The sequence below is a fragment of the Macaca mulatta genome, chromosome 3 (genome assembly GCF_049350105.2).
Source record: "Macaca mulatta isolate MMU2019108-1 chromosome 3, T2T-MMU8v2.0, whole genome shotgun sequence".
NCBI lineage: Eukaryota > Metazoa > Chordata > Mammalia > Primates > Cercopithecidae > Macaca > Macaca mulatta.
In genome coordinates this window covers 78007219-78022394 of record NC_133408.1, presented here as the reverse complement: position 1 = coordinate 78022394, position 15176 = coordinate 78007219, and the positions used below count along the sequence as shown (strand labels likewise).

Genomic DNA, 15176 nt, shown 5'->3' with positions numbered 1-15176 from the left:
ATAAGGCTTATGGCTCTAACTAGTGATTTCTTGTGAGTGCCGTTATGAACCAAATTATGTGCCCCTTCCTCTGCATTCGTATGTTGAAATTTCAACTCCCAGGACCTCAGAATGTGACTGACTGAAGATAAGGCCTTTAAGAGGTGATTTAGTAAAATGAGGTCATCCAGTGTGGGCTTTGAAAGGCAAATAAAAACCTGGGACCCCAATTCACTCTGCCAAAAGGAAAAATTAAGCTCAAAGCTGAGTCATGCAAGGAGTTGCCTTTCCTTTTGTTCCTAAGTAGAGAGCTACAGCTAAAAGGTTAAATGTCTCCACAGGTAACTACTCTAAGTTCATCGTATCTTGTTGTAAAGTGCCATTTTACTGAGTGGGAGATGAATACATAATTGACTATTTCCCTACCTGCTCCTTTTCTCTTGCAACACGTGGATTACCATACCCTCCCTCTTTCCCTCCAGACTACTTTAAGAGTCTAAAGTAGGAAAAAGAACATTTTTGAAAACAGGCAAATGAAAAATTTTAAATATATAAGATCTGCCTCTGTCTGGGTCTATTACGTCTATACATTCGTATGTGTCATGTGGAAATAATATTTCACTACCAATTACATGAAACAGTTCTAATTAATTGGCCTAAAGAAAAGTTAAGTTTCTGTCCGACTAATAGCAACTAGCTCAGAAGCTTTTCAGTTCATATAGTTTTAGTAATCTTTGGTAAGTTTAATTTGGTAAATTTAGTCTCAAAACTCTCTCCAGTAATTTGAAAACTTAAAGTCATATTATATTAAATTAAGTAATCCTTGATTTTTCACTGAGACTGAGAATTAGGGTTAGTAGTATATAGTAAGGTATTTTTGGTAAAGTTTATAAAAAACATGAGGACATGTTTTTTACTTAAGAAAATATATTTCTCTAGTTTAGAGGACCTTCTACTGGCATTGAGATAAAAACCACTGTTTCTATCCAACCGTTTTTTTGTAAACTCATGAGTCTGTATTGATATATCATGGCTAGAGTTCTGAAGTAAAAGCTATAGGATCTTTATTTGCATGACTGTGTGCTTAGGTGTGTTTATGTATATATACATGTGTTTTGTTATGTGTTGTGGCCACAAGGTACCAAATTGGCTTAAAAATAAAGGAGAACTCATAAATTTAGTAAATAATCCAAATGCTTTTCAAGTTCACATGACTTGAACTAATTTTTAACAAATAAGCTGGCTTTTAAATTATTGGCAAAATAAAATTAGAAAGCCTTAAGAACTGTCAACACATGTTATTGTTTAGATTTATTGGTCAAGTAGTTTTATATTTATCTTTGCTGAATATTATAAGGCGTCAATATTTGGAATGAGGGTTATAAAGCCATAAATGCAGCCCAAAAGAGAATTATCTTTGTGTAATTTTTGGTAAGTAAGGCATTTAATATTGTTGGTTTAACAGCAAACAGTTAAACCTGAATTATTTGGCAAAAAGAAAAAACAAACACATTTATTTAACCTTAAATATTTTACATTGGTAAACACCTGAAATTCACAGGCTATAAAATTGGTTAGGAGGGAAATTAAATGATGACCATCAGTTTTTATAAGTAATCTATTAAAAAATGAATTAGATAAATATAATAGAACAAATGCTTGTTAAAAAAAAACTTGACATATAATTTAGAACCTAAAGTTACATTAAACAAAATAATAGATATTGCTTAAATGTCTGGGTCATTTCCAATTAAAAAAAATTATAAGAAAATGTTTTTCTAAAAAACAATGTGTTCTTATTAAAAAGAAATAATTTTTGTCTAATTCAAAGATTATTTAAAAGTCACTCTAAAACAAGGTAAAAGGAACCAGTAAATAAAAGAGATGCAAAAAATGTTATAAATATGTAAGAAGGATTAAAAGGAAAATAATTCCACATGACAAAAATGTTGCATGATAATTTTTTTGTCCTAAAATCACTGGTTATTTAAAAAAGAGGGTATTTAGGATAAAACAGAAACTCCAAGTATTCAGTAAATGGTTTGTATAAGTCATAATAAGGTTTATAAAAAGAGAATTTATGAAAAAATGTTTGTGATCGAGTTGGCTATAATTAGAAAAAATTATAATAGTCTTTCTAGAAATTGGGTTTTGATACTAAAAATACACTAATAAACTAAAAAATTGGTTAGAACAACTAAATTTTCTTAAGGTACTGATTTATTCTTAATAAAATTATAAGACATTTTAATTTTCATAAACCAAAATTTCAACTTTAATTTCATCTCACTGTTTTCAGCTTTCTCTCCCCTTCAAGAGAGCCTGAGGTAGTAACTCTTTCAACTTTTTATCAGATCCTTTAATTTTTTCCCTTCTGGTTCTGACTGACGTTGTAGGCTGATTTAAAAATATATTTTATCTTAAAGGTCTAAAGTGAATGGTTTTCTATGTTTGTTTGTTTGTTTTTGAGATGGAGTCTTGCTCTGTCACCCAGGCTGGAGTGCAGTGGCACCATCTCAGCTCACTGCAGCCTCTGCTTCCTGGGTTCCAGAGATTCTTGTGCCTCAGCCTCCAGGGTAGCCAGGATTACAGACACACACCACCACGTCTGGCTAATTTTTGTATTTGTACTAGAGATGGGGTTTCACCATGTTGGCCAGGCTGGTCTCAAAGTCCTGATCTCACGCGATCCTCCCACCTTGGCCTCCCAAAATGCTGGGATTACAGGCATGAGCCACCACACCCAGCCGAAAACAAATGCTTTCTTCCTATATTATTCTCTAAATTCTTCTATGAAATAGAAAACTTTCACTTATGACACAGAACACACTCTTCCTATGTCTAACTAGAGTCCTACGAAAACTGAGATTTAAAAAATTAAGGTTATTACATCCACATAACTTCATGTATTGCTTCTAAAGTCATTGTACTGTTACCGGACTTTGACTCCTGGATCTAAAAAAGACACCAAGTCCAGTTAAATCTTAAACACTGACAACAGTTAAAAGCCTCATCTTCAGACTCAGGAGAAAATGACAATCAAAATAAACTGTGTTCATGAGACACAGGGTCAGAAATTAAAACTATTCAACCCTTCTAGGCCCAGGGACTATCACAGAAGAGGTGGACCATAAGATTGAAAGAGCTGATCTTGAGAGAGAAAATCAGTTTAGTTTCTCTATAAATTAAACGCTAATATCAAAGGCACATCAATATCAAAGGCACACTAATATCAAAGGCACACTGATGCAAGACCAGCATCTGTGTCCATATGCCAGATTAACAAGGTTTTCTTGGGACATTAACCCATTCTTTAATTAAAAAATTATAAAAGGTTATAAAAAGATTTATGGAAATTATAAATTTTCGTCAAGATGATTAAAATTTAAAAGATTTATTTATAAAATTTGAGAGACAAGTTTAATTAGCCTGATACTTTATTAGAGTTTATTGTTTAGAAAAGCAAGTCTCTTCTCTCAAAGAATAAAGGTGTTTCCCTTTTTTTTGAAATCTTTGAGTTATCACTTTGGCTAAATGAATGACTTATTTTATAATGACCGGTGTGTGGTCCTGTTCTGTCACTGGTTATTATACCAAGGCTTTGATTGGAATGACATTTTCAGATTGCCTTGAGAAAATAAGGGTGACCTACAAAGCTAATAAAAGCCCCTTAGAAAAACTGGCCCCATACCTTGTCCTTTACAGGGTCCTGACCTGTGGTAAGTAAAAAATGTCACTTTCTAACAGGGTTAGGAACCTTAAGTTTTCCTGGGACCTTGAAAGGAGAAGAATTCAGAATTCAACCAGTTCACACAGGTATCTATAGGCACAGAAAAATCCTTGGCTGGGACTGAGGCTTTTAAAAAGGTCTAAATCAGCTGGGCATGGTGGCTCATGCCTGTAATCTCAGCACTTTGGGAGGCCGAGGTGGGTATATCATGAGGTGGGTGCATCATGAGGTCAGGAGATCGAGACCATTCTGGCTAACATGGTGAAATCCTATCTCTACTAAAAATACAAAAAATTAGCCAGGCATGGTGGTGGGCACCTGTAGTTCCAGCTGCTCGGGAGGCTGAGGCAGGAGAATTGCTTGAACCCAGGAGGTGGAGGTTGCAGTAAGCTGAGATCATGCCACTGAGCCAAGATCATGCCACTGCACTTCAGCCTGGACAACAGAGGGAGATTCTGTCTCAACAACAACAACAACAACAAAAGGTCTAAATCTTAGATTATTTATGAAAAGGTTCCAACAAAACCAATTTTAAAAAACAAACAAACAAAAAGAGCGAGAGAGCAAACCTATATAGCAAATGATTATTCTTGCTTAACTTTATTCAAATAATCAAGCCAATCATAATAGAACTAAAACTTATTTTACAAATAAATTAGCCCTGTTATAATTTTGTATTTAATAAAATTGGGGAACTGGAAAGAGAAAAATTATGTTTCAAAATAAATTATAGTACATCTGTAATTAGATTCTAGCCTTGCCTAATGTTTGTCCTTTTTTATTATTTTCTACAATTTGGACTGAATTCTAAAATTTTTCCTGGCTACAATTCTGCAAAATAATGTCGTCAGGTTTTTTTTTTTCCTTCTTTCTTTGCCTTTTTAATCATGATTTGAAATCACTAAATATTAAGTTATGCTTTTCTTAAAGCCCTGTAAACTGAAGCTAGACAACGTCAACTTTGGAAGAAAATAACAAGAACTTATTTATATACGTAAACCACTTTCATACCTGCCTACTGACATAGGGACTTCAGAGTAACACGGCTTATATCAGTTTTCCAGGACTGTTCTCCCTTTATGTTTGTTTGGCTTTTTTCTCTCTCTCTTCCTCCACCTATTTTATTTCTTCATGGGTCGTGAGACTACAACCAGCGAAAAATGAGCTTTCCTAACAACGTGGGACTTATCTCTCTAGAAATAAACTGTCTTAATCACAAGAGGCCAGATAAAACCCAAGGCTAGAGAAGCATTTTCTTCTAAAATGCATTTTCTGCAAGACTTTTTTAAAAAGGGGAGGGGGAGAAATGTGAATGGAAAATAAAAACTCGGTGCCTCAATTTTCTATGCCAAAGGAAAAAAAAAAAAATAAGCTGATGCTTTCATGCAAGAAGATACCTTTCCTTTTGTGCCGAAGGAGAAAGCTACAGATAAAAGGTTAAATATCTCTATGGGCAGCTACTCTATGCTCACCTTATCTTATAAAAAGAGCTGATTTACTGAGCGTGAAGACAAATACATCATTGACTATTCCCCTACCTGCTCCTTTCCTCTCACAACACGTGGATTCAGTAATGTGACCTTACCCTCCCTCTTTCCCCTCCAGCCTGCCTTCCCCTTTAAATACTGATGGCCTCAAAATCATCTTTGGAGAAAGACACAGACCACACCCTGTTTCTGTGATTTCATGTTTATTCTTCCAAGAATGTCCCTAACCTTAGCAAAATAAATATCCAAATTGATTGAGACCTGTCTCAGATATTTCTTGGTTAACAGGCCCTAATCCAATGTGACTGGTGTCCTTATAAGAAGAGGAAATTCTGACACAGATAAACAGAAGGAAGACCATGTGAGGACAGGGAGAACACAGCCATCTGCAAGCCCAGGAGAGAGGCCTCAGAAGAAACCAGCCTGCTGATGGCTTTATCTGGGACCTCTGGCCTCTGGGACTGAAAGAAATCATCTCTTGTTTAAGCCACTTGTCCGTGGTACTTTGTTAAGCCAGCCCTAGCCAACTAATGCAGGCACAGTGCTCCCAAACAGTAAAGATCAGCAATTTCTGTGTTAAAACACAAATCCTTCAAAAATCAGACTTCATCCATCAACATTCATGCCATTTTTATAGTGTCATGGGACAAAACCTTGGGTTTAGGAGAGATCTGATTTTTCCAGGTACACGACACCTCACCAAATGATTTGACCCCTGTTCTGTCGAGAACGTACCGGCTCAGGAGAGAAACAGCACAGTCGCTATTGTAATTTAAAAATGTGTTTTGTAGCCTTTCAAGCCCATAGGAAGGGAAGAGGCTCCTCAAGTATTGCAACCACCCCGCCCCACCACTGCCGCCCGCCTCACCACTGCCGCCCACCCCAGGGGATGGGAACTAACTCCATCGCATTTCTCTCGTGGCACACTTCCAGACACCACAGGCCTCTCTTGTGTCTTAGGGCTTACGTGTAATTCCTTCTCCAGGCTAATCACCCTCTGTCCTCTCTCCCTTTTCCAAATGGCCTGGCCTCATTCCTGTGTGTCCTGTGTCTCCTCCCTACGTCACCTCCACTTTGTCAAATTTCCCCCTTACAGGCTGGTGGCTGAACTGAACCCCGAGTGCCGGGGGAGGAGCTGTCTGGGACAGATGAGCACATAGCCGCCAGCTCACTTGCATCAGCTCTGTAGCGTCTGCGGCAGCCTTGGGGCATCAGCTCTGCCGCAGGCACTCCACATCCCGAAAGGCTCGACTCCTTCTCACCCCCTCACTGACGAAGCAGGTTTTCTCTCAGCCTTAATATAGGCACTAGTTGTCTGCACCTGAGGGCAGGATGCTGCATTCATTACACTCCTTCTTATCGTGTGGCAATATTTGCCTCCAAGATTAGGGACCCAAAATATTTCTGGTCCCTGACCGCTTCAGTTTCCTCATCTGTAATGAGAGTGTGGCAATATCTGTGTGCCCCATCGCAGGGCTGTCGTGGGAGTCCAGAGAGCTACAAGAGGTTAGGGACTTAGAAGGGAGCCTGGACTTACCTATCTGCAGTCACTAACAGCCTTGTTGATATTACTGTTTTATCCAGGCATTGGGGACAGCCTCAGGGTGCATGAGAACCTCTCTTCCGGACAGCCCCATCAGCCCTCGCCCTGCTCCAGGGTAGTTCTAGGGCTTCCTTTGTGGAAGGCATCTGAGGACGCCCGCCCCTTGCAAAACAAAAGCATCCGAGGAGAGCCACTTGTTCCCGCCAGAGCCTGCAGATGCTCTGCCTGGTCTCTCCCAACTCCAGCTCCCTTAGAGAATTTTCCCCACTGACCAAAAACCTCAGCAGAGCGGATTTACATGTCAATCAAAATTACCCCTCGAATAAAGAGACCTCTGGCACACGGTGCAAACTGTCCTCACTGTGTTCCACCTTGGGTGAAAGAGAAAAACACAACCACAAGAATACAAAAGAATACTCACATTCATAACAACCATGGCTTTCATAAATACTTATTTCAGACAAAATTAAGTCTGAAATGCCCACACACCAACTGGTCTTAAAATTTTATAGCAGAAGTTTGGGTGAAAAGACTGACCAAAAAAAATTGATTTGTATACAAGTAAAGGACTAGAAATGTGGTTTGCCTTTAAAAAAAAAAAAAAAAAAGAAAGAAAGAAAGAAAAGAGAAAGGGCAAACGGATATTTTGGTGACCTCGAGAGCTGACATTAGTTGTTTTGTATAAAAGCTGCTTTCCTCATGCTTAGGAGGAAAGTGAAAAGTTATTTACTTAATTACATACTGAACAATTTTACAAAGCCTTCTGAAAATTTGGAAAATTTTGCATACTGTACAAAATTCATGCAAATCCTCCTGGCCCTATGATCAATCAATCAACTTCTTACATTAAAAAGTTACAGAAGCCAGTTTCTAGTGTCCCTGTACCACTGCCCATCATCATTATTCTTTAAACATTGTGTAGGTGGTGTAATATCACCCACTTTAATGCTTTAGTTCTTTTTCTTATTCTAAATATCACCAAGGTATTATCGTGCTGTTTTTAAGAATTTCCAGGGAAATTCTTAGGAAACATGGTTACTATTATTTTTCCTTCACAAATACTTTTTTTTTTTTTTTTTAAGACAGAGTCTTGTTCTGTCGCCAAGGCTGGAGTGCAGTGGCATGATCTCGGCTCACTGCAACCTCTGCCTCCCAGGTTCAAGCGATTCTCCTGCCTCAGCCTCCTGAGTAGCTGGGATTACAGGCGTGCACTACCACGCCCAGCTAATTTTTTGTATTTTTAGTAGACACGGGGGTTTCACCATGTTGGCCCGGCTGGTCTCGAACTCCTGACCTCAGGTGATCCACTTGCCTCGGCCTCCCAAGGTGCTGGGATTACAGGCATGAGCCACCACACCCGGCCTTGGCAAATACTTTTAAGCATTTGAACTCAGATTGCTTGAACTTAGCATTAGGCTAAGACTGGTTACAAATCTAAGAATGAAAACACAGAAGCTACTGAATTAGAAGGGTGTACTTGCATTTGTTTTCTGTTAATGCTGGATAAATCAAATTACAGATTGTCTTTTTTAGGCTTCTCATTTCTTATGCCAGTATGTTGCAATGATATTCCCTAGATAAAAGTTTCCAGCGAGGCTAAGAATTAGCAATCATTCCATCAAGGGTTCAGAAATGGCAGCAAGCAGTGAGCTAAGTGACTATTGCACCCCTTTGGCTCTGGCATCTTCCCTGCCAGCTTCTTTCAAATGCACCATCACCTCGGAAGAGCAGTGGGGACAGGCAACTGACATCTGTGAGCAGGGAAACTTACCACATGGCAGAGCAGTCAAAATTCACCAATAGCCATTTGTGGGGATTAAAGTTGAATGAATCTGCGAACTGCCAAAGAACAAGAATAAGAAAAAGAAAACGATTTCCTTATAAATGTTTAATTATAAAGAAGACCCCATACATGATAATATAAGTTTATGGCACGACTAATCCATAGTGATAGAGGCCAGGTAAGTTTTCCCAGGGGAGTAGTAACTTGCAGTGGGCAGGGGAGTCTTCTGAAGTGCTGGAATTGTCCTACTCGATCTGAGTGGTAAGTACATGGGGGTATATGTATTTAGAGTTGATTTGTATGTTTTGCTATATCTAGACTGTACCCCCATAAAATGGAACAAGAATTTTAAAATTAAAAGTTTATATTTCCAAATGAAAAGCACTTTCAAATTTACATAATCTAATGTGACATAAAATGTATCCATATTATATTTTAAATTACTGGAATATTTGGAAAAATTGGAATTGTCCTTCACAAGTACAATGTACAGGAATTGTCCTGATTTGACCTGTGAAATACTTTATGCTTGATGTTCCTTCCACGTGCTGAGCTAGCAAAGTTCTCAGACTACAAGTGTCATGATAAACAGTGGGAAAGAGGAAATTTTATAACTACTCTACAGTAGGTAGGGATAAACCCAGTTTTCATTTAATTGATGTGTTCTTTTGCCAGCATTGCTGTAACATATCAATAATTCTCCCCATTTACCTAAATGTTTCTCTCTATCTCTCTCTCTCTTTTTTTTTTTTTTTTTGAGTGACAGGATCTTACTTTGTTGCCCAGGCTGGAGTCCAGTGGCATGAACATGGCTCACTGCAGCCTCAACCTCCCAAGCCCAAGCGATCCTCCTGCCTTAGCTTCCTAAGTAGCTGGGACTACAGGCATGTGCCACCACACACAGCTAATTTTTAAAATTTTGTTTGTAGAGACAGGGTGTCTCAATATGTTGCCCAGGCTGATCTCAAACTCCTGGGCTTAAGCCATCCTCTTGCCTCAGCCTCCCAAAGTACTGGGATTACAGGTGTGAGCAACTGCACCTGACCAGCTCCTTTATTTTTAAAGACAATACTCAAGTTCATTGTATTCCTAACAGCTACAGACTCCCTGGCTGGAAGATCCTGGGTAACAAATGTGAACAACCGGCTCCGGCTGTGTGCATCAGTGTTAGGGGCTACCCTATTTTCAAGGAGAAAATAAGAGATATCAACCACCAAGAGTGGTAGAGGAGGACACTCTGCGTTTTCACTGAGCTGTCATAAATGGTGCTTTCTTTTTCAAATGCATGTCCTGGTTTTTCAAATGCATGTCCTGGTTTATCATCTGACTGGTGAATAGGAACAGGGTCCACCTTAATGGCCAGGGATTTGGCCGTGGGGCTAGATTCACAATTGATACCGAAATAAAGGTGGCTGCTGCAGTGAGGCCCCAGTCTGGCCGACTCTCCTACTGGGAAACTTTTCAGTCTTCCCAAGGCCCTAGGGCACCTCCTGTCTACTTGGTTCCAGGGATGTGCACCAAGGAAGCAGCAGAGGCTTGAGGGGCCTGGCGGCGGGGGGGGGCCGTCCTGGGAGACATTTGATGGGTGGATGACAACCTTCCACATCAACCTGCTCTGGAGACCCAGATTCATTTCCTTCTAGGTTTCAATAAAAGTAATTTTGAGAAAGGGACAGGAAATTACAGCAAGTTTCATTTGTTGATAAAAGGAGACAAAAGGTTAAAGAGGGGCTCTGTTTGCTAGGAGTTTTATGAGTTCCCTCCTATGGGGCTGATCTGTTTAAACTTCTCTCATTACCCAGCAGTGATATTTTCCTTCTGCCGATGGAAAGAAAGGTTCTTATCTCCAAGGGCAGGGCCACAACAGGATATTGCAGCCTCCTTATCTGCCCCACTGAGATGCGCAGCCCTCAGCTGGGCACGGAAAGGAGCAATAATGCAGGGAAAATGGTGATGACTCATTGTAGAGCATGAAATCCTGTCTGCTGCTGATAGGGTCTGGCTGGAATGCCCATTGCTGCGGTGCTCTGACAATGAGGCACCCTTCTATGAAAGATGTAACCTCAAGTTGTCAGTTCATGGGGAAGAGAAGAGCAGTGGTAGGAAAAGATCATGAGCCCTAAACCTGATACCCAGAGTTAGAAAAGAGCATCGAGCTCAGGCCAGCCTTGGGGAGGGCGCATAAATCCCAGAGGATCGTTTAGCCCTTCCTCCCTTGAAACTGTCCCAGGAAAGACATTTCAAATAATGGAGATTATCTCCCTAATACCATGCATTTATATGATACAGAGATTTATTCTTCACTTCCCAGCACCAAACACCCACCAAACTAGCTACCGGCAATGAACTATATCAGCTGGGTACTGGCATCACATTATAAGAACTTCTCATATACTATGCCCTCTCCCCAATACTTACATAGGTCCTTGGAAGCTCCATTTACCCGCAAGGATCCATCATCTAAGTCCTAGGTTGTATTAAGTACTCAACAAGTAATTATTGAATGAATGAGCGAATGAATGTGATGGAGACATAAACCAGAATACTACTTCGTTCATTAGTAGTAAGAGGATTGTTCTTTCCAAAGATGGGGCCATTTGTATTCTATACCTCTGGTACCCATTTTTCTGGTATTACAGCATTATGAGAATTCAAAGTTGTAATTAGAATATTGATTAGCAAGTCTGACATGCAAGCAGAGGAAGGTGTCAAGGGAAAGCTTTTCTAACATATGGTAGAAAATAACAAAAGCACCTAATGCAAGTTTAGTATTTACTGTCTGCCAGGCGCTGTTTTTAAGCCCTTGAAACATGATTAACTCATCTACCCCTGACGACAATCCCACACGGGATGTATTCTTATGATATCTATTTTATGGGGCATAGGGAGGATATCTAACTCACCCAAGGGTACACAGCTAGTCCTAAGGATAAATCTAGGATTCAAACAAAGGAGTCTAATGCAGAGAACTGTGCCCTTCATCCTCCGTCACACATGGGTGAGGTCTCACGACACCTCCTGCCCCTTGGCAGAAAGCATTTCTTTCTTGGCCAGGGCCACAGCTCCCCTGCTTTGCTACCTCCTTCTCATGGACACACTGCCAAAGACTGCCTCTGAGGACCCTCTATGGCATTCAAAGCTGAGTTCTTGGGGAGGAGAGACTTCCTACCCTATGAACCACCACCAAAATGAAATCCCACTGAGTCTGAAATAACACGCCACAGTATATCAATAAGGTCATTTCTTTGTGTTAAGTCTGTACCAATTTACATTCTGTTGCTTTTTGGAGAAGCAGAGTATTGGTCAATAATTTTGACTGCTACTTCTCGAAAGAAGCAGGCGTTTCACTTAGCATTAAAGACCATGCTTTACAATTTCCAGAAGACTGCCTAGGGGCATTTAAATGCATTGGTAGCTTCCCGTTCAATACTGGTTAAAGTGAATACCATGTTCAGATGTGTGGGCAGAACATGACTGTCATATTGAACCAGATTGTATGGAATTGCGGGTTGGTATTTTAAATTACTCTTTTGAGTTTAAGTGCATTAAGTTTTTATTTTATTCCTACTTTCCCACAGTTTTATAAGCTAACATCTATCCTTTCTGTTTGGGATTTGTGTAGATTGAAATGGAACTGTAAGTGTCAGGAGTATTTCAGGAGGACAGGCTGTATGACTAGGGAAGGCTCTCAGCCCCTGTTCTGAGGAAGTGGGAATTGGTTCAAACATAACTGGCTAAAACAAACCGCCATAGCGAGAAATTGGATGTCAGCTCTTCATGAAGGGAGAGGTCAATAACTGAGTGCTGTGAAAACAGCCTTGGGGAGAGCGAAGGGCGCACCTACCTCCACTCCATTCAGAAGGTGCCGGAACTCAGGGCAGATAAATGCACTGCCTGCGTAGGCCGCATCGACGTGCAGCCACATGTCTTCCTTGTTGCCTAAAGTCCAGAAGCAACTTGTGAGTCCCCAGACGGATGCCTCACCATGGAGCCTGCCAGCTGACCTCGCCCTGTCTGAGCACCCTTCTTGCGTGGAGCATGCCAACAGTATTTGCTGAACTAATGGCTGAATCCCCAAAAGGCCCCCTCATTTGAAGGCTCGAAAGCTGAGGGCAGTGTGTGTGCTCCTGGTCCCAGACACACACCAGGGACAATGGAAGCAGCTGCACCCCTTGGTTTTCTCTCCTGACCTTGGCGGCTAAGTGTAACTCCAACGGACCATCGTGTGACAGCCTCATGTTACTCACCTGCATTTCTCTCCAGCGACACCACCCTTTCTACCCACCTGGAATTCCCTCCCCGGTTCCCTTTGCTAATCCATTCTCAAGTCCTCCCCCAAACATCACCCGAGGGGGTTCTGCACACAGTCCACGCTGACCTCTGCCTGCCCCACTCCATCCCCACCACCAGGTGAAGTTCTTTATTTTACAACATCTTAGACCATCCCCTGCTCCCTTCATGAACAGGGTTTCTGTTTTCCAACCATACATAGCAGCCTTGTCCTTGTGGGCAGGGGCTGCCTCATTCAGGAGCTGGGAGAGCCACAGGTGTAGCATGCTCCCTCAGTTTTGACAGATCTGGGCTCAACTCCCGCTTCCAGCGGTTCCCCAGCCAAGGGGCCCTATCTACTTCTCCAAGCCTCACTCTCCTCCCAGGAAGATGGAGATGAAACAGTACCCACAGGCCCAAGGGGTGAGTGAGGGAATATTTACAATGTGCCTGCCAGGACCCCAGCACTGAGCAGGGGAGAAATAAATGTGACTTCCATGGTTGCTGCCTCTCAGCCGTAGGCAGCCAGGGGAGTAAGAGTTGAAGGGTGAAAGTCTGCAGAGAGGGCGCCAGCCACCCTAGCCTCACAGGGTGGATACCAGTGTCAGGGCACCGTGGGGTAGGTGTCAGGGTCAGCACCTGACCCTGACAGGTAGGGATCCATGGATTCATTGTTCACTCACCATCCACAGTGCTCATTGTGCAGTGAGGCGTGAGACTCTCAGGGGCACTAATTAGTCACAGTCCCAATCAGGAGGGCTCCACCGTGGTGACCTCATGGCCACTGGAAGGCCCCACCTCCAGTACCATCACCTTAGATTAGGATTTCAACAAATGGACTTTGGGGTGGACACAAACGTTCAGACTACAGCAAGCTTCAAATTTACACCTATCTTATGATGGGATCTGAGGTTCTTCTCAATCTTACCGCTGATCTGAGCTACAGGGATGGATATCCCATGATTACTGAGTGACTCCTCAAGGAGAAACTCTGTAAATCCTAAGGCCTTGTGCTCTTCCTGGCTCACCGCTGCATCCATCTGGGGTTATGCAAGCACCAGGTGAGACTGATTCTGGGGGAGGTGATGAGCCCCTAAGCCTCGGGTCAGGTCTACCCTGCTCTGTGACCTTTGGCCTCCCATGCCCTGGGGTGGATATCCATGTCCGCAGGACACACTTGACCTTGATCCAACCAAGGGCTTTCATCCTGATGAGCAGACTCAGTCAAAGCTTTGAAATGCCTTACGTCTTTTATCAGCAGTGACTTTGTGGAGGACTGTGTTCCCTCTAAGCTTGCAGTTGGCCTATAACTCCTGCAGAAGGGAACTTACAGACCCCCAAGGGAAGTGGACTCTGGAGGGCTTCTCTGGTTTCCATAGGGATGCATGGAGCTGTGGGCATGCCTCTGCATTCTGCGTCTCATATGTGATCCGCTAACAGCACACACTGCATAGCACGGCCCATCTAGGAACCAGGCAGACACAGAGACCTCGGCCAGAGCTTGAGCAGTTGCATGCACCAGAGGCACACCTAGCCCCGAGGCAAGGCTGCCTCAGTGGGGAGGGAAGAGACAGTCTCACACCCCTCCAGCTTCCTGCTGCCAGTGACTCTTTCCTTGTGAGACTTCCTGGGAACTTGAGGCAGACCTGGCTGCCCCTCCAGCTGCATATCCTCCTCCAGTTATGCTGGCACCTCAGGATGCAGCTTTGGCTGCCTGCCCTGTGCTATTCCCTTCCTCACTCCTTGAGATGGCCTCCCCAACTCAGCCCATACCCTCATCCTCAGTTTCCCCACTTCCCCACCAGCAATGTACTGACTTCAACTATCCACTTTTTGTATCTCATCTTCTTCTCAGTAAAACCTGCCAGACAACTGATCCATCCAAGTAGACCAATCTGAACACCCTCACTGGCAAATCATTTCAAATGCAATAAAAAGAAAATGTCTTTCCAAAGGCAGCAATTGGAAGAAAACCATCTTCTGATTTGTTTTCTTTGTCAAATGATGGTGGGTGAATAACTTGTCTGAATTATGTTAGATTATTCCAATCATACTATAGAATAAGGTCAGCTCAGGCTCTTGGAACAGTCCCGCTTGGAGTTGGATAATGCTAAATATCTGGTGATAGGACAGGAGAGGGAAAGTAGGTAAAAAGGTGCTGACTTAATTGTTAAGGTACCACCAACAGTTAGTAATATACCACCATCAATAAAAATGGAATTGTTGGCTGGACACAGTGGCTCATGCCTGTAATTCCATCACTCTGGTAGGCTGAGGCAGGCACATAACCTGAGGTCAGGAGTTTGAGACCAGCCTAGCCAATGTGGTGAAACCCCATCTCTAATAAAAATATAAAAATTAGCCAGGCGTGATGGTGTGTGCCTG

The 15176-nt window shown here is 42.0% G+C and overlaps 1 protein-coding gene across 4 annotated transcripts in view; it reads right to left on the bottom strand.

Annotated features, from left to right (window-relative positions):
- Positions 1 to 15176, bottom strand: part of DDC (dopa decarboxylase) — a 106273-nt gene that overhangs the window by 25158 nt on the left and 65939 nt on the right. For all 4 annotated transcript variants that reach the window (XR_013415349.1, XM_015133491.3, XM_015133493.3 and 1 more), the window contains exons 8-9: positions 12367 to 12461; positions 8511 to 8578 (exon numbers count right to left, since the gene is read on the bottom strand). Coding sequence is in view for 3 of the 4 variants with exons in the window: in XM_015133491.3 (XP_014988977.1) it covers positions 8511 to 8578; positions 12367 to 12461 (163 nt within the window). In the remaining variant the exon portion in view is untranslated. The remainder of the gene's footprint in view (positions 1 to 8510; positions 8579 to 12366; positions 12462 to 15176) is intronic.